Source organism: Bombina bombina, chromosome 5, assembly GCF_027579735.1.
Source record: "Bombina bombina isolate aBomBom1 chromosome 5, aBomBom1.pri, whole genome shotgun sequence".
Classification (NCBI taxonomy): Eukaryota; Metazoa; Chordata; class Amphibia; order Anura; family Bombinatoridae; genus Bombina; species Bombina bombina.
The window spans coordinates 1159400042-1159426847 of record NC_069503.1 but is presented as its reverse complement, the minus strand read 5'-3'; the positions used below and the strand labels follow the sequence as shown (position 1 = coordinate 1159426847).

The following is a 26806-nucleotide window of genomic DNA, read 5'->3' as shown; positions in this document are numbered from 1 at the left end:
TATAGTGCTTACCTATACACACTGACTTTGTACATAATGTATAGTATATGCAGGTGTATTGTGTATCTGCTGTATATTTATTTATATAGTGCTGATCTATACACACTGAGTTTGTACATAATGTATAGTATATGCAGTTGTATTGTGTATCTGCTGTATATTTATATATATATAGTGCTTATCTATACACACTGAGTTTGTACATAATGTATAGTATATGCAGGTGTATTGTGTATCTGCTGTATATTTATTTATATAGTGCTTATCTATACATACTGAATTTGTACATAATGTGTAGTATATGCAGGTGTATAGTGTATTCTGCGGTATATTTATTTATATAGTGCTTATCTGTACAGACTGAATGTGTACATAATGTATAGTATATGCAGGTGTATTGTGTATCTGCTGTATATTTATTTATATAGTGCTTATCTATACACACTGAATTTGTACATAATGTATAGTATATGCAGGTGTATTGTGTATCTGCTGTATATTTATTTGTATAGTGCTTATCTATACACACTGAATTTGTACATAATTTATAGTATATGCAGGTGTATTGTGTATCTGCTGTATATTTATTTATATAGTGCTTATCTATACATACTGAATGTGTACATAATGTATAGTATATGCAGGTGTATTGTGTATCTGCTGTATATTTATTTATATAGTGCTTATCTATACACACTGAATTTGTACATAATATATAGTATATGCAGGTATATTTATTTATATAGTGCTTATCTATACATACTGAATTTGTACATAATGTATAGTATATGCAGGTGTATTGTGTATCTGCTGTATATTTATTTATATAGTGCTTATCTATACATACTGAATGTGTACATAATGTATAGTATATGCAGGTGTATTGTGTATCTGCTGTATATTTATTTATATAGTGCTCATCTATACACACTGAATTTGTACATAATATATAGTATATGCAGGTGTATTGTGTATCTGCTGTATATTTATTTATATAGTGCTTATCTATACATACTGAATTTGTACATAATGTATATTATATGCAGGTGTATTGTGTATGTGCTGTATATTTATTTATATAGTGCTTAACTATACATACTGAATTTGTACATAATATATAGTATATGCAGGTGTATTGTGTATGTGCTGTAAATTTATTTATATAGTGCTTATCTATACATACTGAATTTGTACATAATATATAGTATATGCAGGTGTATTGTGTATCTGCTGTATATTTATTTATATAGTGCTTATCTATACACACTGAGTTTGTACACAATGTATAGTATATGTAGGTGTATTGTGTATCTGCTGTATATTTATTTATATAGTGCTCATCTATACACACTGAATTTGTACATAATATATAGTATATGCAGGTGTATTGTGTATCTGCTGTATATTTATTTATATAGTGCTTATCTATACATACTGAATTTGTACATAATGTATATTATATGCAGGTGTATTGTGTATGTGCTGTATATTTATTTATATAGTGCTTAACTATACATACTGAATTTGTACATAATATATAGTATATGCAGGTGTATTGTGTATCTGCTGTATATTTATTTATATAGTGCTTATCTATACACACTGAGTTTGTACACAATGTATAGTATATGTAGGTGTATTGTGTATCTGCTGTATATTTATATAGTGCTTATCTATACATACTGAATGTGTACATAATGTATAGTATATGCAGGTGTATTGTGTATCTGCTGTATATTTATTTATATAGTGCTTATCTATACACACTGACTTTGTACACAATGTATAGTATATGCAGGTGTATTGTGTATCTGCTGAATATTTATTTATATAGTGCTTATATATACACACTGAATTTGTACATAATGTATAGTATATGCAGGTGTATTGTGTATCTGCTGTATATTTATTTATATAGTGCTTATCTATACATACTGAATGTGTACATAATGTATAGTATATGCAGGTGTATTGTGTATCTGCTGTATATTTATTTATATAGTGCTTATCTATACACACTGAATTTGTACATAATATATAGTATATGCAGGTGTATTGTGTATCTGCTGTATATTTATTTATATAGTGCTTATCTATACATACTGAATTTGTACATAATGTATAGTATATGCAGGTGTATTGTGTATCTGCTGTATATTTATTTATATAGTGCTGATCTATACATACTGAATGTGTACATAATGTATAGTATATGCAGGTGTATTGTGTATCTGCTGTATATTTATATAGTGCTTACCTATACACACTGACTTTGTACATAATGTATAGTATATGCAGGTGTATTGTGTATCTGCTGTATATTTATTTATATAGTGCTGATCTATACACACTGAGTTTGTACATAATGTATAGTATATGCAGTTGTATTGTGCATCTGCTGTATATTTATGTATATAGTGCTGATCTATACACACTGAATTTGTACATAATGTATAGTATATGCAGGTGTATTGTGTATCTGCTGTATATTTATTTATATAGTGCTTATCTATACATACTGAATTTGTACATAATGTGTAGTATATGCAGGTGTATAGTGTATCTGCTGTATATTTATGTATATAGTGCTTATCTATACACACTGAATTTGTACATAATGTATAGTATATGCAGGTGTATTGTGTATCTGCTGTATATTTATTTGTATAGTGCTTATCTATACACACTGAATTTGTACATAATATATAGTATATGCAGGTATATTGTGTATCTGCTGTATATTTATTTGTATAGTGCTTATCTATACACACTGAATTTGTACATAATGTATAGTATATGCAGGTGTATTGTGTATCTGCTGTATATTTATTTGTATAGTGCTTATCTATACACACTGAATTTGTACATAATTTATAGTATATGCAGGTGTATTGTGTATCTGCTGTATATTTATTTATATAGTGCTTATCTATACATACTGAATGTTTACATAATGTATAGTATATGCAGGTGTATTGTGTATCTGCTGTATATTTATTTATATAGTGCTTATCTATAAACACTGAATTTGTACATAATGTATAGTATATGCAGGTGTATTGTGTATCTGCTGTATATTTATTTGTATAGTGCTTATCTATACACACTGAATTTGTACATAATATATAGTATATGCAGGTATATTGTGTATCTGCTGTATATTTATTTGTATAGTGCTTATCTATACACACTGAATTTGTACATAATGTATAGTATATGCAGGTGTATTGTGTATCTGCTGTATATTTATTTGTATAGTGCTTATCTATACACACTGAATTTGTACATAATTTATAGTATATGCAGGTGTATTGTGTATCTGCTGTATATTTATTTATATAGTGCTTATCTATACATACTGAATGTGTACATAATGTATAGTATATGCAGGTGTATTGTGTATCTGCTGTATATTTATTTATATAGTGCTTATCTATACACACTGAATTTGTACATAATATATAGTATATGCAGGTATATTGTGTATCTGCTGTATATTTATTTATATAGTGCTTATCTATACATACTGAATTTGTACATAATGTATAGTATATGCAGGTGTATTGTGTATCTGCTGTATATTTATTTATATAGTGCTTATCTATACATACTGAATGTGTACATAATGTATAGTATATGCAGGTGTATTGTGTATCTGCTGTATATTTATTTATATAGTGCTCATCTATACACACTGAATTTGTACATAATATATAGTATATGCAGGTGTATTGTGTATCTGCTGTATATTTATTTATATAGTGCTTATCTATACATACTGAATTTGTACATAAATGTATATTATATGCAGGTGTATTGTGTATGTGCTGTATATTTATTTATATAGTGCTTAACTATACATACTGAATTTGTACATAATATATAGTATATGCAGGTGTATTGTGTATGTGCTGTATATTTATTTATATAGTGCTTATCTATACATACTGAATTTGTACATAATATATAGTATATGCAGGTGTATTGTGTATCTGCTGTATATTTATTTATATAGTGCTTGTCTATACACACTGAGTTTGTACACAATGTATAGTATATGTAGGTGTATTGTGTATCTGCTGTATATTTATATAGTGCTTATCTATACATACTAAATGTGTACATAATGTATAGTATATGCAGGTGTATTGTGTATCTGCTGTATATTTATTTATATAGTGCTTATCTATACACACTGACTTTGTACACAATGTATAGTATATGCAGGTGTATTGTGTATCTGCTGAATATTTATTTATATAGTGCTTATCTATGCACACTGAATTTGTACATAATGTATAATATATGCAGGTGTATTGTGTATGTGCTGTATATTTATTTATATAGTGCTTATCTATACATAATGAATTTGTACATAATGTATAGTATATGCAGGTGTATTGTGTATCTGCTGTATATATATTTATATAGTGCTTATCTATACACACTGAATTTATACATAATATATAGTATATGCAGGTGTATTGTGTATCTGCAGTATATTTATTTATATAGTGCTTATCTATACACACTGAATTTATACATAATATATAGTATATGCAGGTGTATTGTGTATACTGATATAATTTTTTGCATTCATTTATATATTTCAGTATGAAGTGAAACTGGATTTCCAGATTCACTCCTTTGTCTTTCAGGAGATTGGGAGTTTTTCTTTCCGCAAGAAGCAGATTCCTCCTAATCAATCAGCTGACCTGAACCGCTTTGGGAAGAGTCCCATGATGCAGGGATAATCTAAGCAAGCGAGGAAGGTAAAGGTTTTATCCAGCTGTGGCTGTTTGTTTTAAAAGAAGACTGCTGTTAAAGTGGCTCCTTTTATCTTTTGTGTCCAGGGCTGAAGGACATGAAATTGGTTGTCCCTGTTTTTGTCTCAGGGCTGAACTAGATGCCAAGAAATAAAGGGTCTTTTCTTTATTATTTTAAGGGTACTTGGTCTCAATATGGAAGCCATTTGTATCTAGGAGCATTGTTGACGGTAATCAGTGTTTAGGGGATCTTATTGTCCCTAATCAGGTTATTTTTGTGCTGGCTTTGTATTTATGGTCTTTTACCCATGCCGATATCCAGCTTAGAAGGTGTCTTTTCTAGGAGACATTGAGATTGTATCTTATTGTGTTTATTACTGGTGGAATCATGCAGAATATACTTCAGAAGATCCTGCTTCCATCAGTAGATCACTGCATTTGCAAACCTTTATCTGTTTAGGCGCAATCAGTGGTTAGAGATGATCTGCAATTGGTTTAGCAGATTTCTCTTTATTTGTCTGTTTTATTTTCTCGTAGAGCATAAGGAGTCTGGTGTCCTCTAGCGGTCAGGTTACCAGTTTTTGTACGGAACTTTATGTGGTTCTTTGAGCTTTTTTAATAATGGTCCTTCTTAAAAGTTTTATCTTTGTGCTTTTCGTAGGCCTCATGGGCCTCTTTATCTGCGGTCAGACCTGTTATTGTCCTTTTTTTCTAACTGGATCTCAAGTCTCTGAACTTGATTGCATGGAAACTCATCGCTTGATCCTTAGGCATAGGGGGTTCCTCTAATTCTGTCACTGAAACCCTGATTCAGGCTTATAAGCCGGTAACTAAGAAAATCTGGATTTTGTTTTATTTTATGGTGTTTTAATCATGGTTTTTTCCTGACATTCTTTCAGAATTCCTAGGATTCTGCAGTTTTTGCAGAATGGTCTAGATAAGGGTCTATGTGCCAGTTCTCTAAAGGGGCAGTTTTACTGCTTTTTCAGTTTTGTTCCACAGAAAGTTTACTAAGCCTCCTGATGTTCATTGTTTTGTTGAGGCTCAGGTTCATAATAATCTGTTTCCTTAGCCCATAGAATCCATTTCTGGTGTTAAGGGTATTGCAGGCTCTTTTCCGACTGGTCATTTATCCATTTTCTTGGAAAGTGTTATTTCTTTTGGCTACTTCTTCTGCTAGAAGAGTTTGAGTTAACTGCTATTTTTTTCATGTAATTGGCAAGAGTCGATGAGCTAGTGACGTATGGGATATACAATCCTACCAGGAGGGGCAAAGTTTCCCAAATCTCAAAATGCCTATAAATACACCCCTCACCACACCCACAATTCAGTTTTACAAACTTTGCCTCTTATGGAGGTGGTGAAGTAAGTTTGTGCTAGATTTCTACGTTGATATGTGCTTCTCTGCATGCTGAAGCCCGGTTCCTCTCAAAGTGCAGTGAATGACAGAGGGATGTGAAGGGAGTATTACCTATTGAATACAATGGTCATCCTAACGGGGATCTATTTCATAGGTTCTCTGTTATCGGTCGTAGAGATTTATCTCCTACCTCCCTTTTCAGATCGACGATATACTCTTAAGTACCCTTACCTCTGCTGATTCTCGTTTCAGTACTGGTTTGGCTATCTACTTTAATTTTTATTTATGACACTCTCAGCTATGGTTTGGCACTTTATATTTAAAGTTCTAAATATATGTTTTGTACTTATATTTGCCATGATTCAGGTTTATCAGTATATTTCCTTTTTGCAGACTGTCAGTTTAATATTTGGGAAATGCATACGAAAAAAAAAAAAAAAAATTCTTACCTGAAATTTTCAAATTGACTCTTTTTTCTAAATTGCGGGCTGTTAGGCTTGCGGGAGCGCAAAATGCTATAATTTATTGCGTCATTCTTGGCGCAAGACTTTTTTGGCGTGAGAATTACGTTTGTTGACGTAATTTCGTCATTTCTGGCATCTTAGTTGGCGCCAATTTTTTTCACGTAGTTGCGTCATGTATGACGCTCATGTTTGTTGCAGATGTTCATGGCGCCAAAAAATATTTTGTCAGTTGTGGGCGCCAAACTTTTGACATTATTTAAGACTTCATTTCTTTTTGCTTCTGGTTTCCAGAGGCTTATTTTGTTTTGCATTTCTTTCCCATTCCTGAAACTGTCATATAAGGACATTGATATTTTGCTTTATATGTTGTTTTTTCTCTTACATTTGCAAGATATTTCAAAACTGTTCCTGTATCAGAAAACACTGTTGGATTCCTGTTGACTGATATCAGTCCTTCCAAAGCTAAGTTAATTTATTTTAATGTTATGATTTTTTTTTTTTATCTTTAGCTATGGTTTGTAATAAGTTATCATGATAAACTTTTACATGCAGAGAAAATGTCCATCAGTATTAATGCATTGTCTATTGCTATTCTTTTAACATCTAATCTACTAGTTATACCTGGGAATTTATAAGAATATTTTTCTGATTCTATTAGAAGGCTTTGTCTGCCATCCCGCCTTCTAATAAAATTTAAAGGTCTTTTTTAAACTTCTCATTTAATTGATGAATTTTCAAATGACCGACAACATATTGAATTATCCTTCTCTGATGATGATTTATCTGATTCAGAATATCCTTCATCAGATATTGACACTAACAAATCTACTTTTGTATTTTTAAATGGAGTACATTCGTTGTTCTTTGTTGAAAAAGTGCTGATTATATTGGATATTGAGGAGACTATAGAGGTTTTTTTTTTTGGGGGGGGGGGGTTCAGTTCCTAATACTAGGGAATGGAATAGGCCTGGTACTTCTTTTATTCCTTATTTAAGGTTTTAAAAATTGTATCCTTTGCCAGCAGTTTGTTTGGAGTTTTGGGAAAAGATCCCCAAAGTTAATGGGGCTCTCTCTACTCTTGCTAGACTTACTACTATTCCTATGGAAAATAGTATTTATTTTAAAGATCCTTCAGATGGGAAACTTGTATCTTATCTAAGGAAAATTAATTTGTTTTCAGGTCCTTTTCTTAGGCCTGCAATTTCTTTGGCCGACGTTGCAGCTGTTTCATCTTTTTTGGTTGGAAACTTTAGCGCAACAAGTATCGGATTATGATTTGTTTAGCATTGTTATCTTGATTCAACATGCTAATAATTTCATTTGTGATGACATTTTTTTGATATTATCAAAATTGATGTTAAATCTATGTCTTTAGCTATTTTAGCTAGAAGAACTTTGTGGCTTAAATCTTGGAATGTTGATTTGATTTCTAAATCCAGATTTCTATAATCTTTCCTTCCAAGGTAATACATTTTTTGGTTCACAGTTGGATTCAATACTTTCAACTGTTACTGTGGGGAAGGGAGTTTTTTTTTGCCTCAAGTTTAAGTTCTAAGGGTAAATCTTAAGCTTATATCCGTTTTTGTTCTTATTAAGAAACAGAAACCTAATTCTTCCCCAAGTAATATGTTTCTAATTGAAAGCTTTCTTCAAAATGGAATGAATTCAGGCCATTTATGAGATCAAAGCCAGCCCCTAAATTTGCATGAAGGTGCGGCCCTTATTCCAGCTTAGCTGGTAGGGGGCATGTTAAGATTTTTCTAAAGTTGTTTGGTACAATACGGTCCAAACTCCTTAGATTGGGGTACAGAATAGGGTTCAGAGTAAGACCGCCTGTGAGAAGACTTTTTCTCTCGCACATATTCCAGCAATCCCAGTAAAGGTTCAGACTTTCCTGAAGTGTGTTTCAGACCTGGAGTTATCTGGGGTATTAATACCAGTTCCGTTTCAGGAACAGGGTATGGGGTTTTATTCAGATCTATTCATTGTCCCAAAAAAAGAAAATCTTTTGAATTGTCATATCAGAATGGAGATTATAAGGTCTATTCTGCCTTTTGTTCAGCAAGGGCATTATTTGCCCACAATAGACTTACAGGATGCATATCTTCATGTTCTGTTTCATTCAGATTATTTTCATTTTCTGAGATTCTCTTTTTTAGACAAGCATTACCAATTTGTTGCTCTTCCTTTCTGGCCTAGCGACAGCTCTAGGAATCTTTTCAAAGGTTCTTGGAGTTTCCTTATTTGGACGATATATTGGTACTTGCTCAGTCTTTTCGTTCTGCAGAATCTCATACGATTCACTTCTGTTCATCCATCTGATCATTTTACTAAAAAAGTTCCTTGATTCCTCAGACAAGGGTCACCTTTTTTTAGGTTTCCAGGTGGATTGTGTCAATGTCTTTGTCTCTATCAGACAAGAGACAATTTATATTGGGTTCAGCTTGTCGGAACATTCAGTAGCTTTATGCATGGAAGTTTTAGGTCTCATGACTGCAGCATCGGACTCGATTCCCTTTGCTTGTTTTCATATGAGACCTCTCCAGTTTTTTATTGCTGAATTAATGGTGCAGGGATTATTCTAGGATATCACATTTAATATCCTTGAATCCCAATATTCAACTATCTCTGACTTGGTGGTTAGATCACCATCATATAGTTCTACGGGTCTCTTTGGTTCATCCAACCTGGACTGTGATGACAACAGATGCAAGTCTTTTAGGTTGGGAAGCTGTCTGGGGATCTCCGACAGCACAAGGGGTTTGGAAATCTCAAGAGGCGAGATTACCAATCAATATTTTGGAACTCCGTGCGATTCTCAGAGCTCTTCAGTTTTGGCTTTTATTGAAGAGAGAGACGTTTATTGGTTTTCAGACCGTCAACTTCACAACTGTGGCGTATGCCAATCATCAGGGTGAGACTCACAGTCCTCAGGCTATGAAAGAAGTATCCCGGAAACTTGCTTGGGCAAAATCCAGCTCTTATCTAATTTCTGCGGTCCATATCCCAGGTATAGACAATTGGGAAGCAGATTCTCTCAGTCATCAAGCTTTACATCCGGAAGAGTGGTCTTCTCACCCAGATGTGTTTTTTTCAAATTGTTCAGTTGTGGGAGCTTCCAGATATACCTCTGATGGCATCTCATCTAAACAAGAAATTTCCCAGGTACCTATTCCAGGTCCAGGGATCCTCAGGTGGAGCAGTGGATGCATTGACACTTCCTTGGAGTTATCATCCTGCCTATATTTTTCCACCTCTAGTTATTCTTCCAAGAGTGATTTTCAAAATCATCATGGAGCAATCGTTTGTGATGCTGGTGGCTCAAGCATGGCCGCTCAGGTTTTGTTATGTGGATCTTGTTCGGATGTCCAGTTGCCAACCTTGGCCACTTCCATTAAGGTCAGACCTTATATCTCAAGGTTCATTTTTCCATCAGGATTTCAAATAATTAAATTTGATGGTATGGAAATGGAACGCTTAGTGCTTAGTCATAGAGGTTTCTCTGACTCAGTGATTAATACTATGTTGCAGGCTCGTAAATCTGTGTCCAGAAAGATTTATTATCAAGTTCGGAAGACTTACATCTCATGATGCTCTTCTCATAAATTCTCTTGGCATTCTTTTAGAATTCCTAGAATTTTACAGTTTCTTCAGGATGGTTTAGATAAGGGTTTGTCTGCAAGTTCCTTGAAAGGACAAATCTCTGCTCTTTCTCTTCTATTCCACAGGAAAATTGCTAAACTTCCTGATATTCATAGATTTGTTCAGGCTTTGGTTCGTATCAGGCATGTCATTAAATCAGAAAGAGGGGGTATCAACGGCACTACTTAGCCTAATGTGGCTTAAATATTTCTAATTCCCTATTTGGCCTCAATATGTCCTTAATATATATGGGGATAATTCCCCTATGAAAATATGGACTGCTAAAGGTGCTATGTAGTATTCAACATGTGAAACTAGGTAGAGATAGACTCTAACTCGACAGACTACATGTATAGCACTCTTGGGGGTTAATATAGGGTATAGTTTAAATGGTATGAGAGACCTTGTTCCTTTAGGCAAAATAGAGTTACTGATGGTCTAGTGAGTTTGCGTGTTCCACGTTAAAACATAACTTTTATTGAGTCAAACTTAATATAAAACACTGGAAATAAATTTAAAAACACACTTAGATGCTAAAGACTCAGTGGTCAGCCTGTTCTTTGTAAGTAGATTTTAGCCAGATGGGTTCTTGGTTATACTGGAAACCTTCTAAAGTATAATTGCAACAAGTAAATGAACCTGATGCACACTTATAACAAGAGGTCCTGTAAGAGTTGTGTGTATATCCGTGTAATGGACCTAACAGAGTAAAATATTCTGAAATGGTCTTAAATAGTATTAATCTTAATAAGACATTACTTGGTCATAAACAACAGTTACTGTGTATTACAATTATACCTGTGGTTAATACAGCTCTGTTTCTGTTGTATCACCTTAATACTGTTTGCAGGTGGATAGTATGCTTTTTATGCTGACATAGGGTGATGAGATTACCTTAAATCTTATAAAAGAAGTTAATAGTACTGTAGTCAGCAGTTTTAACCCAATATATTCACTCTAAATGTCAGATTAAATGATAGGTTAATAATCCACATATCAGCAGCTTATACACCTGTGGTTATAACGTAACCGTTGTTATCAATTGGGTAAGAGAGGTGATCTTTGTATTGATATAAATGTGCACTTGTATATCGTTTTTTCCGGACAGTGTTTATTCACATTAATAAATATCATACACACTATTGTTACTCATATACGATTCTGTCGTTTCTTTTAGAGTGTGCTGTGTTACAATTTAAATGACTGATAAAGACACACTTTACATGTAACTTTGTAACCATAGTGTAGCGGTTGTTGCCATTAAGTGACAGAGCTGTTTACTGGTTCTGTAGAGAGTTTTAGGTGTAGCTCTCTCCAACACAAAAGCTGTTTAATTACGGCCCACTCTTGCACTGCCGGTTAGACCGGTTCAATTGGGGTTACTGCTAACCACACCACTCGGTATATAGCCGGTGGAGTAGATGTAATTTAACCGGTAATATTAGGTTATATACCCGTATTATGTATCAAATATTTGGTTCCCAGTTTACCGGTAAAACTATATCTGTGTCGAGTGGCTCTCGCAGCTCTATCCCAAAACCAGATATACAAATTTAGTACATTTTGCGCATCAAGTCTGTTACGCGATTGTCGAGCGTGTAAGAACCAACATAGTTAAATTTTAACCTGAATAATAGCCCCCAAAGGCTAGTGTATAAATAAACTTAGAGCAGGTTTGTTCCTATAGCATTCTAAGGCTCATCTAAAAAATACAGGAGCTCCAGGACTCCTCACCAATTCCCTAACGTCCCTAACATGTTTCGCCCTAACGGCTTTCTCAAAGGGCCCTTTGAGAAAGCCGTTAGGGCGAAACATGTTAGGGACGTTAGGGAATTGGTGAGGAGTCCTGGAGCTCCTGTATTTTCTCTTGTTAAGTGTATCCAGTCCACGGATCATCCATTACTTATGGAATATATTCTCCTTCCCAACAGGAAGCTGCAAGAGTCCACCCACAGCAAAGCTGCTATATAGCTCCTCCCCTAACTGCCATATTCAGTCATTCTCTTGCAAGCCTCAACATAGATAGGAGGTCGTGAGAGTCTGTGGTGCTTTCTACTTAGTTTATTCTTCAATCAAAAGTTTGTTATTTTTAAATGGCACCGGAGTGTGCTGTTTATATCAGGCAGTATTTGGAAGAAGAATCTGCCTGCGTTTTTCTATGATCTTAGCAGACGTAACTAAGATCCATTTGCTGTTCTCACACATTCTGAGGAGTGAGGTTCTTCAGAGGGGGAATGGCGTGCAGGTTTTCCTGCAGATAAGGTATGTGCAGTAAAATATTTTTCTAGGAAAGGAATTGACTAAGAAAATACTGCTGATACCGAAGTAATGTAAGTAAAGCCTTAAATGCAGCGATAGCGACTGGTATCAGGCTTATTAATAGAGATACATACTCTTATAAAAATGTGTTTTAAAACGTTTGCTGGCATGTTTAATCGTTTTTTAACGTACATTGGTGATAATATTGACCAATATTGTGTAATAGACGTTCCTTCTTTGAGGAAGGATTAGGATACAAGCATGGAACAACTATCTCTTGAGTGATGTACTTGTTAGATACCACCTTAGGAAAAAACCCAGGTTGGTACGCAGGACTACCTTATCCGTACGAAGGACCAGATAAGGAGAATCACATTGTAACACAGATACCTTGGAGACTCTACGAGTCGAGGAATTAGCTACCCAAAAGGAACTTTCCAAGATAAAGATTGATATCTATGGAACAAAAAAGGTTCAAACGGAACTTCTTGAAGAACCTTAAGAATCAGGTTTAAGCTCCATGGCGGAGCAACAGTTTTAAACACAGGCTTGGATCTAACCAAAGCCTGACCAAATGCCTGAACGTCTAGAATACCTGCCAGACGCTTGTGCAAAAAAATAGACAGAGTAAAAATCTGTCCCCTTTTAAGGAATTAGCTGACAACCCTTTTCTCAAAAACATCTTGGAGAAAAGATAATATCCTGGGAATCCAGACTTTACTCCATGAGTAACCCTTGGATTCATAACAATCAGATATTTACACCATATCTATGTTCAATTTTCCTAGAGACAGGCTTTCATATCTGTATTAAGGTATCAATGACTGACTCGGAGAAGCCATGCTTTGATAACATCAAGCGTTCAGTCTCCAGGCAGTCCATCTCAGATTGATTCTATTTAGATGGTTGAAAGGACCCTGAGGTAGAGGGACCTGTCTCAGAAGCAGAGACCGTGATGGAAAGGATGACATGTCCACCAGATCTGCATACCAGGTCCTGCGTGGCTACGCAGGCGCTGTCAAATCACCAAAGCCCTCTCCTGCTTGGTCTTGACCTCCGGAGGAAATCCCACTCCCCCGGAAGAAAAGTCTGACGACTTAGAAAATCCACCTCCCAGTTCTCAACACCTGGGATATGGATAGCTGATAGACAAGAGTCTATTCTCTGTCCAGTGAATTATTGTAAGACTTCTAACATCGCTAGGGAACTTCTGTTCCCCCTTGATGGCTGATGTAAGCCACAGTCGTGTATATTGTCCGACTGAGTATGATGTACCTCAGAGTTGCTAAGTGAGGCCAAGTCTGAAGAGCATGGAATATCACTCCCAGTTCCAGAATATTTATTAGAAGGAGGGTCTCCTCCTAAGTCCACTATCCCTGAGCCTTCAGGGAGTTCCAGACTGCATCCCAACCTAAAAGGCTGGCATCTATTGTAACAATTGTCCCATCTGACCTGCGGAAGGTCATACCCTTGGACAGATGGACCCGACATAGTCACCAGAGAAGAGAATCTCTGGTCTCTTGGTCCAGGTTTAACAGGGGGACAAATCTGTGTAATCCCCGTTCCTCTGACTGAGCATGCATAGTTGCAGCGGTCTGAAATGTAGACGTGCAAACGGTACTATGTCCCTTGCCGCTACCATTAAGCCGATTTCATTCATGTACTGAGCCACCGAAGGGCGCGGATGGGATGAAAAAACACGGCAGAAATTTAGAAACTTTGACAACCTGGACTCCGTCAGGTAAATTTTCATTTCTACAGAATCTATCAGAGTCCCTAGGAGGGAAACCCTTGAGATTGGGGATAGAGAACTCTTTCCTTGTTCACTTTCCACCCATGTGATCTCAGAAATGCCAGTACTACGTCCGTATGAGACTGGGCAATTTGGATGTTTGACGCCTGTATCAGGATGTCGTCTAAATAAGGGGCCACTTCTATGCCCCGCGGTCTAAGGACCGCCAAAGCGACCCCAGAACCTCCATAAAGATTCTTGGGGCTGTAGATATCCCAAAGGAAAGAGCTACAAACTGGTAATGCCTGTCTAGAAAGGCAAACCTGAAAAACGATGGTGATCTTTATGCATCACAATGTGAGGATAAGCATCCTTCAAATCCATTGTAGTCCTCTATTGACTCTCCTGGATCATAGTTAAGATGGTACGAATAGTTTCCATCTTAAATGACGGAATTCTGAGGAATTTGTTTAAGATCTTTAGATCCAAAATAGGTCTGAAGGTTCCCTCTCCTTGGGAACCACAAACAGATTTGAGTAAAAACTCTGTCCCTGTTCCTCTCTTGGAACTGGATGGATCTCGTACACAATGTAAGAATGCCTCCTTCTTTATCTGGTTTGCAGATAATTGTGAAAGGCGAAATCTCCCCTTTTTTTGGGGGGGGGAATCTTTGAAATCCAGAAGATATCTCTGGGATATAAATTCCAATGCCTAGGGATCCTGGGCATCTCTTGCCCACGCCTGGGCGAAGAATGAAAGTCTGCCCCCTATAGGATCCGTTACCGGATAGGGGTCCGTTCCTTCATGCTGCCTTAGAGGCAGCAGCAGGCTCCTTGGCCTGCTTATCTTTGTTCCAGGTCCGATTGTCTCCAGACCGCCTTGGACTGAGCAAAAATTCCCTCTTGTTTTGCCTTAGAGGAAGAGGATGCCACACCTGCCCTGAAGTTTTTAAAAGGCACGAAAATTAGACCTTTTTTTTTTTTGGCCCTTGATTTGGACCTATCCTGAGGAAGGGCATGACCTTTTCCTCCAGTGATATAAGCAATAATCTCCTTCAAACCAGGCCCGAATAGGGTCTGCCCCTTGAAGGGAAGTTAAGTAGCTTATTTATTAAAGTCACGACAGCTGACCATGATATAAGCCATAGCGCTCTGCGCGCCAGTATAGTAAAAAACAGAATTCTTAGCCGTTAGTCTAGTCAAATGAACAAGGCATCAGAAAACAAAGGAATTGGCTAGCATAAGCTTGTCAAATATATTCATCCAATGGAGTCGCTTAACTGTAAAGCCTCATCAAGAGACTCAACCCAGAACGCCGCAGCAGCAGTGACAGAAGCAATGTATGCAAGGGGCTGCAGGATAAAACCCTGTTGAATAAACATTTTTTATCCATTGGATCTAAAAAGCACAACTGTCCTCGTCAGAGGTAGTGGTACGCTTAGCTAGAGTAGAAACTCTTCTCTCCACCTTAGGAACTGTCTGCCAGAAGTCCCGTGTGGTGGTAACTATTAGAAAACATTCTTCTAAAAAATAGGAGGGGAAGAGAACGGCACACCTGGTCTATCCCATTCCTTATTAAAAAAATTTTTAGTAAACCTCTTTAGGTATTGGAAAAACATCAGTACACACCGGCACTGCATATTATTTATCCAGTCTACACAATTTCTCTGGCCCTGCGATTGTACACATTCATTCAGAGCAGCCAAAGCCTCCCTGAGCAACAAGTGGAGGTTCTCAAGCATAAATTTTAAATGTAGAAATATCAGAATCAGGTGAAATCATCTTCCCTGAGTCAAAAAAAAAAAAAAAATCACCCACAGACTAAGCATATTGTGAGGTAGTATCATACATGGTTCTTAAAGCGTCTGTATGCTCTGTATCTACCCCCAGAGCTAACTGCTTTCCTTTAATTTCAGGTAGTCTGACTAATACTGCTGCCAGAATATTATTCACCACCTTTGCCATGTCTTGTAAAATAAACGCTATGGGCACCCTTGATGTACTTGGCGCCATTTGAGCGTGAGTCCCTGAAGCGTGAGTCGAAGGGTCTGACACGTGGGGAGAGTTAGTCGGCATAACTTTCCCCTCGACAGAATCCCCTGGTAAAAGAAACGCTATGGGTGCCCTTGATGTACTTGGCGCCATTTGAGCGCGAGTCCCTAAAGCGGGAGTCAAAAGGTCTGACACGTGGGGAGAGTTAGTCGGCATAACTACCCCCACGACAGAATCCTCTGGTGATAATGTTTTTAAAGACAAAAAATGATCTTTATTGTTTAACATGAAATCAGTACATCTGGTACACATTCTAAGATGGGGTTCCACCATGGCTTTAAAACATAATGAACACAGAGCTTCCTCTATGTTAGACATGTTAGAACAGACTAATAATGAGACTAGTAAGCTTGGAAAACACTTTAAATCAAGTTAACAAGCAAATATATAAAACGTTACTGTGCCTTTAAGAGAAACAAATTTTGTCAAAATTTGAAAAACAGTGAAAAAAAAGGCAGTAAAACAAACGAAATTTTACAGTACATGTAATAAGGTAACAGAGCATTGCACCCACTTGCAAATGGATGATTAACCCCTTAATGCAAAAAACAGATAAAAAAAACGACATAGACGTTTTTAAAAACAGACACAACAAACTGCCACAGCCAACAGTGGAAAGCTTCAGTTAACTGTTTCTATGCAAAATTTAAGCCAGCCATGTGGAAAAAACTTAGGCCCCAATAAGTTTTATCACCAAACATATGTTAAAAAGCGATTAAACATGCCAGCAAACGTTTTAAAACACATTTTTACAAGAGTATGTATCTCTATTAATAAGCCTGATACCAGTCGCTTTTACTGCATTTAAGGCTATACCAACATTACAGTGTTATCACCAATGTACGTTAAAAAACGATTAAACATGCCAGCAAACGTTTTAAAACACATTTTTATAAGAGTATGTATCTCTATTAATAAGCCTGATACCAGTCGCTATCGCTGCATTTAAGGCTTTACTTACATTACTTCGGTATCAGCAGTATTTTCTTAGTCAATTCCATTCCTAGAAAAATATTTTACTGCACATACCTTATCTGCAGGAAAACCTGCACGCCATTCCCCCTCTGAAGAACCTCACTCCTCAGAATGTGTGAGAACAGCAAATGGATCTTAGTTACGTCTGCTAAGATCATAGAAAAACGCAGGCAGATTCTTCTTCCAAATACTGCCTGAGATAAACAGCACACTCCGGTGCCATTTAAAAATAACAAACTTTTGATTGAAGAATAAACTAAGTAGAAAGCACCACAGACTCTCAAGACCTCCTATCTATGTTGAGGCTTGCAAGAGAATGACTGAATATGGCAGTTAGGGGAGGAGCTATATAGCAGCTTTGCTGTGGGTGGACTCTTGCAGCTTCCTGTTGGGAAGGAGAATATATTCCATAAGTAATGGATGATCCGTGGACTGGATACACTTAACAAGAGAAAATACAGGAGCTCCAGGACTCCTCACCAATTCCCTAACGTCCCTAACATGTTTCGCCCTAACGGCTTTCTCAAAGGGCCCTTTGAGAAAGCCGTTAGGGCGAAACATGTTAGGGACGTTAGGGAATTGGTGAGGAGTCCTGGAGCTCCTGTATTTTTTAGATGAGCCTTAGAATGCTATAGGAACAAACCTGCTCTAAGTTTATTTATACACTAGCCTTTGGGGGCTATTATTCAGGTTAAAATTTAACTATGTTGGTTCTTACACGCTCGACAATCGCGTAACAGACTTGATGCGCAAAATGTACTAAATTTGTATATCTGGTTTTGGGATAGAGCTGCGAGAGCCACTCGACACAGATATAGTTTTACCGGTAAACTGGGAACCAAATATTTGATACATAATACGGGTATATAACCTAATATTACTGGTTAAATTACATCTACTCCACCGGCTATATACCGAGTGGTGTGGTTAGCAGTAACCCCAATTGAACCGGTCTAACCGGCAGTGCAAGAGTGGGCCGTAATTAAACAGCTTTTGTGTTGGAGAGAGCTACACCTAAAACTCTCTACAGAACCAGTAAACAGCTCTGTCACTTAATGGCAACAACCGCTACACTATGGTTACAAAGTTACATGTAAAGTGTGTCTTTATCAGTCATTTAAATTGTAACACAGCACACTCTAAAAGAAACGACAGAATCGTATATGAGTAACAATAGTGTGTATGATATTTATTAATGTGAATAAACACTGTCCGGAAAAAACGATATACAAGTGCACATTTATATCAATACAAAGATCACCTCTCTTACCCAATTGATAACAACGGTTACGTTATAACCACAGGTGTATAAGCTGCTGATATGTGGATTATTAACCTATCATTTAATCTGACATTTAGAGTGAATATATTGGGTTAAAACTGCTGACTACAGTACTATTAACTTCTTTTATAAGATTTAAGGTAATCTCATCACCCTATGTCAGCATAAAAAGCATACTATCCACCAGCAAACAGTATTAAGGTGATACAACAGAAACAGAGCTGTATTAACCACAGGTATAATTGTAATACACAGTAACTGTTGTTTATGACCAAGTAATGTCTTATTAAGATTAATACTATTTAAGACCATTTCAGAATATTTTACTCTGTTAGGTCCATTACACGGATATACACACAACTCTTACAGGACCTCTTGTTATAAGTGTGCATCAGGTTCATTTACTTGTTGCAATTATACTTTAGAAGGTTTCCAGTATAACCAAGAACCCATCTGGCTAAAATCTACTTACAAAGAACAGGCTGACCACTGAGTCTTTAGCATCTAAGTGTGTTTTTAAATTTATTTCCAGTGTTTTATATTAAGTTTGACTCAATAAAAGTTATGTTTTAACGTGGAACACGCAAACTCACTAGACCATCAGTAACTCTATTTTGCCTAAAGGAACAAGGTCTCTCATACCATTTAAACTATACCCTATATTAACCCCCAAGAGTGCTATACATGTAGTCTGTCGAGTTAGAGTCTATCTCTACCTAGTTTCACATGTCATTAAATCAATCTCTTCTCCTTGGAGTCTTAATTTGGTTTTGAAGGCTTTACAGGCTCCTCCGTTTGAGCCTATGCATTCTCTGGACATTTAATTACTTTCTTGGAAAGTATTGTTCCTTTTGGCCATCTCTTCTGCTAGTAGAGTTTCTGAATTATTTGCTCTTTCTTGTGAGTCTCCTTTTCTGATTTTTCATCAGGATTAGCCGGTTTTGCGGACTTCGTTTAAATTTTTACCTAAAGTTGTGAACTCCAACAACATTATTAGAGAAATTGTTGTCCCTTCTTTGTGTCCTAATCCTAAGAATTATCTGGAGAGATCTTTACATTCTTTGGATGTGGTAAGAGCTTTGAAATTTTATGTTGAAGCTACTAAAGATTTCAGGAAGACTTCTAGTTAATTTGTTATCTTTTCTGGTTCTAGGAAAGGTCAGAAGGCTTCTGCCATTTCTTTGGCATCTTGGTTAAAGCTTTTGATTCATCATGCTTATTTGGAGTCGGGTAGATCCCCGCCTCAGAGGATTACGGCTCATTCTACTAGGTCAGTTTTCACTTCCTGGGCTTTTTAAGAATGAAGCTTCTGTTGATCAGATTTGAAAAGCAGCAACTTGGTCTTCTTTGCATACTTTTACTAAATTCTACCATTTTGATGTTTTTTCTTCTTCAAAGGCAGTTTTTGGTAGAAAAGTACTTCAGGCAGCTGTTTCAGTTTGATTCGTCTGCTTATAATTTCAGTTTTTTTAATTTTAAAGATTAGAAACTTTTGTTTTGGGTCGTGGATTTATTTTTCAGCGGAATTGGCTGTCTTTATTTTTATCCCTCCCTCTCTAGTGACTCTTGCGTGGAGTTCCACATCTTGAGTATTTGCTATCTCATACGTCACTAGCTCATGGACTCTTGCCAATTACATGAAAGAAAACATAATTTATTTAAGAATTTACCTGATAAATTAATTTCTTTCATATTGGCAAGAGTCCATGAGACCCACCCTTTTTATGGTGGTTATGATTTTTTTTGTATAAAGCACAATTATTCCAATTCCTTGTTGATGCTTTCGCTCCTTTCTTATCACCCCACTTCTTGGATATTAAACTGAATTGTGGGTGTGGTGGGGGGTGTATTTATAGGTATTTTGAGGTTTTGGGAAACTTTGTCCCTCCTAGTAGGATTGTATATCCCATACGTCACTAGCTCATGGACTCTTGCCAATATGAAAGAAATGAATTCATCAGGTAAAATCTTACATAAATTATGTTTTTTGTGATCCTTATCTGATGTTTCATTAGGATAAGGCAGTTTTTTCGATCTTTATTTTTATTTCTTTCCTAAGGTGGTTTCTTCAGAGAACTAAGCTGAGAGATTATTGTTCCTTCTTTGTGTCATTTTTTTATCCCCAGAAAAACACAAGGGTGAGGTGAAGTCTTGTATGACTTTATCAGGCAAGTATAAATTATGTTTTGTTTCATACAGGTGGTAAGAGTCCATGAGACCCCACCTTTGTGTTTTTCTGGGGTTAGTTTTTTTCTTCAGCACTTTTTTCCCCCTGCTCCTTTTATAGCTCATATCTTTTTCTTATCTCACATGCTGGGCTATACATTATATGTGTGAGGTACAAGGGGTTTTATAGAGCTCTTGGGGTTTGGGACTCTTTGCATCCTCCTAGTGGTAGAGAAGGGTAATTCCCATGAGTAATGTATTGTGGACTATCTCCACCATAAAATAAATTAATTTATCAAGTGACTATAAATTTCTCCCTCTAAGGCGATCATCCTGTCAGTCTTGAACAGACTCTACGTCAATTGGACCAGTAGCAATTATTTTACGTTCATTGTTTTTGTACATTGTTTAAATTAATCTCTGTTGCATTTGTTTTAAACTGCTAGAATAGTGTAAAGCTCCCATTGAAGTAAAACCATAATCAATGGACAATTATGGCATGAAACATAGAGGGAACCAGCTGATGCCGTGCCTTAAAGGGACAGTCAACCATAGAATTGTAATTGTTTTAAAAGATAGATAATCCCTTTATTACTCATTCCCCAGTTTTGCATAACCAACACAGTTATATTAATGTACTTTTTACCTCTGTGATTACCTTGTATCTAGGAACCTTCTTCCAGCCCCCTGATCACATGACTGTGACTGTTTATTATCTATTGTCTTAAATTTAGCATTGTATTGTGCTAAATCTTAAATAACCCCCTGTGCCTGAACACAGTGTTATCTATATGGCCCACGTGACCTTTCTGTCTCTTTGTGTTGTGCTAGATCTTAAATAACCCCCTGTGCCTGAACACAGTGTTATCTATATGGCCCACGTGTCCTTTCTGTCTCTTTGTGTTGTGCTAGATCTTAAATAACCCCCTGTGCCTGAACACAGTGTTATCTATATGGCCCACGTGTACTTTCTGTCTCTTTGTGTTGAAAAGAGATTTAAAAAGCATGTGATAAGAGGCAGCCCTCAAAGGCTTAGAAATTAGCATATGAGCCTACCTATGTTTAGTTTAAACTAAGAATACCAAGAGAAAAAAGCAAATTTGATGATAAAAGTAAATTGGAAAGTCGATTAAAATTAAAAGTCCTATCTGAATAATGAAAGTTTAATTTATACTTGACTGTCCCTTTAACTTCTTGCTAGACTAAAGTCCAATTTGTGGACAAATCTGTTCATTCTCATAAAGCCAGTTTGGAGGACTATTCCAGGCATGGATTTATTTTCCTCACCTCTATTGTGCATTATGTTTGTCTGTTAATAGCTTACGCCCATATGACCATATGAAGTCTCCCGTGTGTCAGGGCCAGGCTACTGTGTCATGTGGGCGACCGCTACTGACTAATACAGACAGAACTCAAACATCAAACAATCTTTTTTCTAAAACTAAACAAATTCAGGCCTGAATTTGAGCTTAACCTGCAGCCGCCATTATAAAACAAGCTAAAAGCAGAGAGAAAAGTACTTATGAACAAGCTGCTTCAGGTCCAATTGACAGAGTGCAAGACTGACAGGATGATGACCTTTATGTTAGTGAAGAACACGTTGGACAACAGCAGTGAAGCATATGCCTATGTTTGCATGGTAGGAATGGAAAGAGGAAATCATTCACAATGACAGTAGAACCTCTAGCTATGCTTCACTATCAGAGGCACAAGAGTTAAATGCATGGGCTGCAGGATGACACAAATACTATAGCAACAGTCACAAATACTCACATCCATGATAGTGCTGCCATCCATGCTAAAATTATGACCATTGAACATGCTTTGCAGATTGTCCAGCCCAGAGTCAATGGTATCCACATGCTCGTTTAACTCTGTCCTGTTATAGGAAAAAAAAAAGAAATGAGGGACGAAAATGTGCAAAAACCAAGCAAAGAATATATGGTGGGACGGGCAGAAGGGATAGACAGAATAAAAGACAGTTTGATACAATAAACAAGAAGAGTCATAACTAGAACACATAGGTCTGTAAAATATATGTAGGGATTAGTGGTGGAGCTAAACAGCTAATACACTATAGTAATATAGAAGTAATTGAGCCAATGACAGTTTAATTTTATCATAATCTTCCCCCTCCCTACTTGCTTACACTCAATGGCATCCATACACTGTTCCTTGTAACTTGCACTAAGGTCCATGCTTATAAACTGCAGATCATCACTGGTGAATCTTTTAAGCATAATTATATGGTATGAGGGGTGAAAATTTTAGATTTTTGTACTGACTGGTAATATTCATTTTCCTGTTCTGAGTAACAGCACATGAAGCAGGAGATTATTGTAGATAACTAGGTTAATAGCCAACAGAACTCTTGAAGAGACGTTTGTGTTAGCCTGCCATGGTTTGAAGAATACATATGGACTCTCAGATCAGAGCACGGGAGGGACACCAGAGAAATAACCAGGCCATAAGAGCTAAAGCTGCAAAGTAAATGAAGGAAAAAGAATGGACCTTAAGGTAAGAGATCAGATTTCAGACAGATTAAGTGATCAGATCTGTGCGCTAAAGACTGTCATTCTGCCATTCTATCCACAATCATGTGATCATGTACTAACTTTGTATCAGGAAAAGTGAAGGCCTGTGAGTCCCAAAAGGACAATTTAAGATCCTTGGTTCTGAAGCCATAGATTGGAAATTCAGTCTCAAAGCCACGAGATTTACTGAAGAAACGCCCCAGTGCTTGATGAGTTCAGAAAACAAGGATAAAGACTACTCTTAAAACAGAATTTATGCTTACCTGATAAATTACTTTCTCTTGTGGTGTATCCAGTCCACGGATTCATCCTTTACTTGTGGGATATTATCCTTCCTAACAGGAAGTGGCAAAGAGAGCACACAGCAGAGCTGTCCATATAGCTCCCCCTCTAGCTCCACCCCCCAGTCATTCGACCGGAGGTTAGGAAGAAAAAGGAGAAACCATAGGGTGCAGTGGCGACTGTAGTTTAGACTAAAAATCTACCTGACTAAGAGCCAGGGCGGGCCGTGGACTGGATACATCACAAGAGAAAGTAATTTATCAGGTAAGCATAAATTCTGTTTTCTCTTGTAAGGCGTATCCAGTCCACGGATTCATCCTTTACTTGTGGGATACCAATACCAAAGCTTTAGGACACGGATGAAGGGAGGGAACAAGATAGGTACCTTAAACGGAAGGCACCACTGCTTGTAAAACCTTTCTCCCAAAAATAGCCTCCGAAGAAGCAAAAGTATCGAATTTGTAAAATTTGGAAAAATGTCCCATGTGGAAGCCACTGCTCTGGTAGAATGAGCAGTAATTGTTTCAGGAGGCTGCTGGCCAGCAGTCTCATAGGCCAGACGGATGATGCTTTTCAGACAAAAGGAAAGAGAGGTAGCAGTCGCCTTCTGACCTCTCCTCTTACCAGAATAGATGATAAACAATGAAGTTGTTTGTCTGAAATCCTTAGTTGCTTGTAAATAGAACTTTAAAGCACGAACCACCTCAAGATTGTGTAACAGACGTTCCTTCTTCGAAGAAGGATTAGGACACAGAGAAGGAACAACAATTTCCTGGTTAATATTCTTATTAGACACAACCTTAGGAAGAAAACCAGGTTTGGTACGCAAAACTACCTTATCTGCGTGGAACACCAAGTAAGGTGAGTCACACTGCAAAGCAGATAACTCTGAAACTCTTCGAGCAGAAGAGATAGCTACCAAAAAAAAAACTTTCCAAGATAAAAGTTTAATATCTATGGAATGTAAATGTTCAAACGGAACCCCTTGCAGAACTGAAAGAACTAAATTAAGACTCCATGGCGGAGCCACAGGTCTATAAACAGGCTTGATTCTGACTAAACGCTTGAACGTCTGGTACCTCTGACAGACGTTTGTGTAAAAGAATAGACAAAGCAGATATCTGTCCTTTTAAGGAACTAGCTGATAATCCTTCCTCCAATCCTTCTTGGAGAAAGGACAATATCCTGGGAATCCTAATCTTACTCCATGAGTAACCCTTGGATTCGCACCAACAAAGATATTTTCGCCAAATCTTATGGTAGATTTTCCTGGTGACAGGCTTTCTAGCCTGAATCAGGGTATCGATAACCGACTCAGAGAAACCACGCTTAGATAGAATTAGGCGTTCAACCTCCAAGAAGTGAGACGCAGAGAAATTAGATTTGGATGTTTGAAAGGACCTTGAAGTAGAAGGTCCTGCCTCATTGGCAGAGTCCATGGTGGAACGGATGACATGTCCACTAGGTCTGCATACCAAGTCCTGCGTGGCCATGCAGGTGCTATCAGAATCACCGAAGACCTCTCCTGCTTGATTCTGGCAACCAGACGAGGGAGGAGAGGAAACGGTGGAAACACATAGGCCAGATTGAAGGACCAAGGCGCTGCTAGAGCATCTATCAACACCGCCTGGGGATCCCGGGACCTGGACCCATAAAGAGGAAGTTTGGCATTCTGACAGGACGCCATCAGATCCAATAGCCCATAGCTGAGTCAGCTGGGCAAATACCTCCGGGTGAAGTTCCCACTCGCCCGGATGAAAAGTCTGACGACTTAGAAAATCCGCTTCCCAGTTGTCTACTCCTGGGATGTGAATTGCTGAGAGGTGGCAAGAGTGAACCTCCGCCCACCTGATTATTTTGGTTACTTCCATCATTGCTAGGAGACTCCTTGTTCCCCCTTGATGGTTGATGTAAGCTACAGTCGTGATGTTGTCCGACTGAAATCTGATGAATTTGGCCGCAGCTAGCTGAGGCCATGCCTGAAGAGCATTGAATATTGCCCTCAGTTCCAGAATGTTTATCGGGAGAAGAGCTTCTTCCCGAGACCATAAGCCCTGAGCTTTCAGGGAGTTCCAGACAGCACCCCAGCCCAACAGACTGGCGTCGGTCGTTACAATGATCCACTCTGGTCTGCGGAAACACATTCCCTGAGACAGGTGATCCTGAGACAACCACCAGAGAAGAGAATCTCTGGTCCCCTGGTCCAGCTGTATTTGAGGAGACAAATCTGCATAATCCCCATTCCACTGTATGAGCATGCATAGTTGCAGTGGTCTGAGGTTTATCTGTGCAAAAGGGACTATGTCCATTGCCGCTACCATTAGTCCGATTGTCTCCATGCACTGAGCTACAGACGGCTGAGGAATGAAATGAAGAGCTCGGCAAGTAGTTAAGAGTTTTAACTTTCTGACCTCCGTCAGAAATATTTTCATTTCTACCAAGTCTATTAGGGTTCCTAGGAATGGAACTCTTGTGAGGGGGGAGAGAGAACTCTTTCTGATGTTCACCTTCCACCCGTGAGACCTCAGAAAGGCCAATACAATTTCCGTGTGAGACTTGGCTCTTTGGAAAATCGACGCCTGAATTAAGATGTCGTCTAGGTAAGGCGCCACTGCTATGCCCCGCGGTCTTAGAACCGCCAGAAGGGATCCTAGCACCTTTGTGAAAATTCTGGGAGCAGTGGCCAACCCGAAAGGAAGAGCCACAAACTGATAATGCTTGTCCAGAAAGGCGAACCTGAGGAACTGGTGATGATCTTTGTGGATAGGAATATGCAGATATGCATCCTTTAGATCCACGGTAGTCATAAATTGACCCTCCTGGATCATTGGTAATATTGTCCGAATGGTCTCCATCTTGAATGATGGGACTCTGAGGAATTTGTTTAGAAATTTGAGATCCAGGATTGGTCTGAAAATTCCTTCTTTTTTGGGAACCACAAACAGGTTTGAGTAAAAACCCAGCCCTTGTTCCACAATTGGAACTGGGTGGATCACTCCCATTGTATGTAGGTCTTCTACGCAGCGTAAGAACGCCTCTTTCTTTGTCTGGTCTGTAGACAGACGAGAAATGTGGAACCTTCCCCTTGGAGGGGAGTCCTTGAATTCTAGAAGATATCCCTGGGATACAATCTCTAAGGCCCAAGGATCGTGTACGTCTCTTGCCCAGGCCTGAGCGAAGAGAGAGAGTCTGCCCCCCACTAGATCCGGTCCCGGATCGGGGGCTACCCCTTCATGCTGTCTTGGAGGCAGCTGCAGGCTTCTTGGCCTGTTTACCCTTGTTCCAGCCCTGGT

General features: G+C 37.7%; 1 protein-coding gene across 1 annotated transcript in view; it reads right to left on the bottom strand.

Annotated features, from left to right (window-relative positions):
* LOC128661764 (heat shock factor protein 1) overlaps nucleotides 1-26806 on the bottom strand; it is a 320452-nt gene that overhangs the window by 213623 nt on the left and 80023 nt on the right. Inside the window, exon 2 of the mRNA XM_053715984.1 lies at nucleotides 22471-22576. Coding sequence (XP_053571959.1) covers nucleotides 22471-22576 — 106 coding nt within the window. The remainder of the gene's footprint in view (nucleotides 1-22470; nucleotides 22577-26806) is intronic.